Below are 3551 nucleotides of genomic sequence, written 5' to 3' on the forward strand. Positions count from 1 at the left end.
CTGCGTGGTTGGCGACGTGTAGCCATGGACCGAGCCGAATGGAGAAGACTCTTATATACCGCACAGGCCACTTCGGCCTTAGTCTGAATAAATAAATAATAGATAAAAGGGAGAAGATAGAAGAAGAAGAAGAAGAGACTACATAATCCTTGAAACTGATGTGGGTAGTTCGACTCCCCATCCGGTCGAGGTGAATTTTGAGATTGGGAATTTTCTCGACTTCTCTGTCCACAATATACAAATTCATTGGTATCAAAAGATCTCAAGCTAGATTTTTTTAAATCTTTATTAGCGTGTATTCTAATCTTAAAATCAAGGTCAACACTGTAGGAGTGGGAATCGCAAAGATTCCCTTTCCGAGCCAACCTTGTTTTTAAAGGACTCCGTCCACACTTTGTCAACCTCACTGTTGACCCCACGACTGATGTTGCCGCAAGTCTATTCGCACCAGCACTGAAAGGGTGAACGAGAAGTGACCACAGTGGACAAAGAACGTCATTGCCGCCGTCACCGAGTGACCGATTGTTTCACTGTCATGCATGATAGAGCGTAGTCGTTAAAGGAGAAATTTTCTTACTGCAACAATTCTTCAAAGCATTTATGAGTATGCCTAATTCCAAGGAGATGCCGTTCCTGCTGGGCGACGAGGTTTGCTGTATGGCATGTAATAGGCACGATGCAACCGCTAACTTTGTTCAATGCGACGGTTGTGACGCATGGTATCACTTTTCATGCGCCGGAGTCGATGCATCGGTGAGCGAGCGGCCTTGGGAGTGCGCCAAGTGTGCTGTGGCTCCCAGTTTATCTGGCAAAAGTGGATCCTCGAGCAAAACCGGCTCATCTCTTGCTCGGGAGCTAGAACGCCTGAAGCAGCAGCAGGAAATAGAATTGAAACGTGCTAACTTGATGATGCAGACAAAGTGTCTGGATCAACAACAGGAATTGCTCAACAAGGCCGCTTCGAGAGACGAGGATGTGCAGCAGTCAAACCAGGTAAATCAGCAGGAACATGTAGAAAGGCTAGAACATTGGGTGGCCCAAACCAGTGGCGGTGTGGAAGAAGGCGCAGTTGGAGGCATTCCCCAACCAGCTGCCTCACGATCGAATCACGGTGAACAGCCTCTCATCAGGCAACTGCCCGATTTATCAAAACAAGCTCCGAAAACCACTAAGAACTTCCAGACATTGGCACAGCAGACAGAGACTCGTAAAGAAGTCGCCGAACTACGCGCGCAGCTGGAAAATTGTATGAAGCGAATGGATGAAGGCCTCCATATCAGTCATCCGCCAAAGTCACAAACGCTAGTACCATCGTCGGCTAACCAATCGACACAGCAGAAGGGCGAGCCGAATCGAGGTACAGGTACCATACCTAAGTTGTACCCTAATCAATCAATTCAAGCAGGTAAGCGTCCGGCTATTTTTTACACTCAGAATAAAAACAGCACCAGTTTTTTCGATACCAGTCCTCCCGCGAACACTATCAGAAATCCACCCTCTAACATTGAGTCACTGAATGTAGGCGCATACCCACAATTTAACCCCGGTATGCCCCGAAATAGTTCCATTTGTCAATAGCTTCCCCCCATAAATCCCCATCGAGCCGTCCACGTTGACCCTCAGCTAGGTCCCACCGCTCAGCAGGTTGTAGCACGTCAGTCTTTGGCCAGAGACCTTCCCATATTCAGCGGAGATCCAGCAGAATGGCCTATATTCATCTCCAGTTTCAACTACACTACAGCAGCTTGCGGATACACGAATGGGGAGAATATGATTAGACTCCAACGATGCCTTAAAGGAAGTGCGCTTGAAAGTGTGAGAAGTCGTCTTGTTATTGCCTCAAGTAATAGATGCTCTGCAAATGCGCTACGGACGTCCGGAGCTCCTCATCAAAAGTCTTCTTCAGAAATTGCGATCGATTCCTGCACCTAGAGCCGATCGACTAGAGGGACTCGTCGACTACGGGACCGCAATTCAAGCATTATGTGACCATATTGTAGCAGCAAACGAAATCAGCCACCTATCAAATCCCACGCTTCTCCATGAATTGGTCGCCAAATTGCCATCGGACCAAAAGATGATGTGGGCTGGTTACAAGAGAGGCGTAGGTCAGGTCGATTTGCGGACCTTTTGTGATTACATGCAGCAGGTGGTGGAAGATGCAACGAGTGTACTTTCTTTCGAATCAGATGTAAAACGCATCGTCGGGAAGGAGCCCACACGCGATAGGATGAAGCAAAAAGGATTTCTCAACTCACATGTGTGTGGCGACGAAACGTTTGCCACCAAGCCAATCGTCAAGGTTGAATGTGTAAACTGCAGTAAAATAGGTCATCGAATACGTGATTGTGGGAGTTCAAATCGCTTAATGTGGACAATCGATGGCAACGGATCCGTTCATTAGGAGTTTGCCAGAATTGTCTATTCAGACACGGACGTCGCTCTTGCAGAGTTAATACACGCTGCGGAATCAACGACTGCCAGTACCGACATTATCCTCTACTCAATTCGAACCAAAGATCGTGCTCCTCAGGGACAGAACAAGTAGCGGAGAATCATACGCATAGTCAAGTAACATAGAGTATTCTTTTCAGAATCATAGCAGTAACGCTGCAAGGAGAGAACGGAGTTGTAAACACATTTGCATTTTTCGACGAAGGATCTTCCGTGACTCTGGTAGAAGAAAGCCTAATGCACAATCTGGGAATAAGTGGAATTCCATCACCACTTAACGTAAGAGTGGATTCAATCTTCGGAACTGGAATTCCAACAGCGACGCGGTACTGAAGTTTTTAAGAGAACAGTCTATTTTAGAAGCTAGGAACATCAATCTGGCCGATAAGGATCATGCAGAGCGAGTTCTCGGCATGTTATGGACACCTAAATCCGACGAGCTACTATTTTCGACCCGAATGAGTGACGAGGTTGCTACTCTAACAGGAACCTCTATCCGACCAACGCAACGAAGCGCCAGGTGCTACGCTGTGTGATGTCATTGTTTGACCCATTAGGACTGTTGGCCACGTTTCTTATTCATGGGAAGGTATTAATACAAGAGCTATGGCGGACCGGAATCGATTGGGATGGTCAAATAGCAGATCTAGAATTCAAGCGATGGCGCGATTGGGTTAAAATGATTCAGTTCATAGACACGATTCGAATTCCGCGATGCTATTTTGTATCTGCTACGTATCTAACATACAAGAACGCTCAAATCCATGTTTTTGTTGATGCTAGTCCAGTCGCATACTGCTGCGTCATCTACTTTCGTGTGATGGGCATCGAAGGGTATGGACGTTGCTCATTGAAGCCCATGTCTATTCCGAGGCTGGAGCTACAGGGATGCGTGCTCGGCGCGAGGATGTTGAAATTCGTTCAAGATAATCACTCTCTTAACATCTTCTTCTTCTTCTTCTTATTGACATTACATCCCCACACTGGGACAGAGCCGCCTCGCAGCATAGTGTTCATTGAGCACTTCCACAGTTATTGACTGCGTGGTTTCTAAGCCAGGTTACCATTTTTGCATTCGTATATCATGAGGCTAACAC

General features: G+C 46.8%; 1 protein-coding gene across 1 annotated transcript; it reads left to right on the forward strand.

The window, feature by feature from the left end:
• The first annotated feature begins 606 nt into the window (after positions 1-606).
• On the forward strand, positions 607-2548 carry LOC134222177 (uncharacterized). Its single transcript, XM_062701318.1, has 2 exons — positions 607-1405; positions 2451-2548. Exons 1-2 carry the CDS (start codon positions 607-609, stop codon positions 2546-2548), a joined length of 897 nt encoding a protein of 298 aa, XP_062557302.1.
• The last annotated feature ends 1003 nt before the right edge of the window (positions 2549-3551 follow it).

Source organism: Armigeres subalbatus, chromosome 3 (assembly GCF_024139115.2).
Source record: "Armigeres subalbatus isolate Guangzhou_Male chromosome 3, GZ_Asu_2, whole genome shotgun sequence".
In the NCBI taxonomy this organism is placed as follows: domain Eukaryota; kingdom Metazoa; phylum Arthropoda; class Insecta; order Diptera; family Culicidae; genus Armigeres; species Armigeres subalbatus.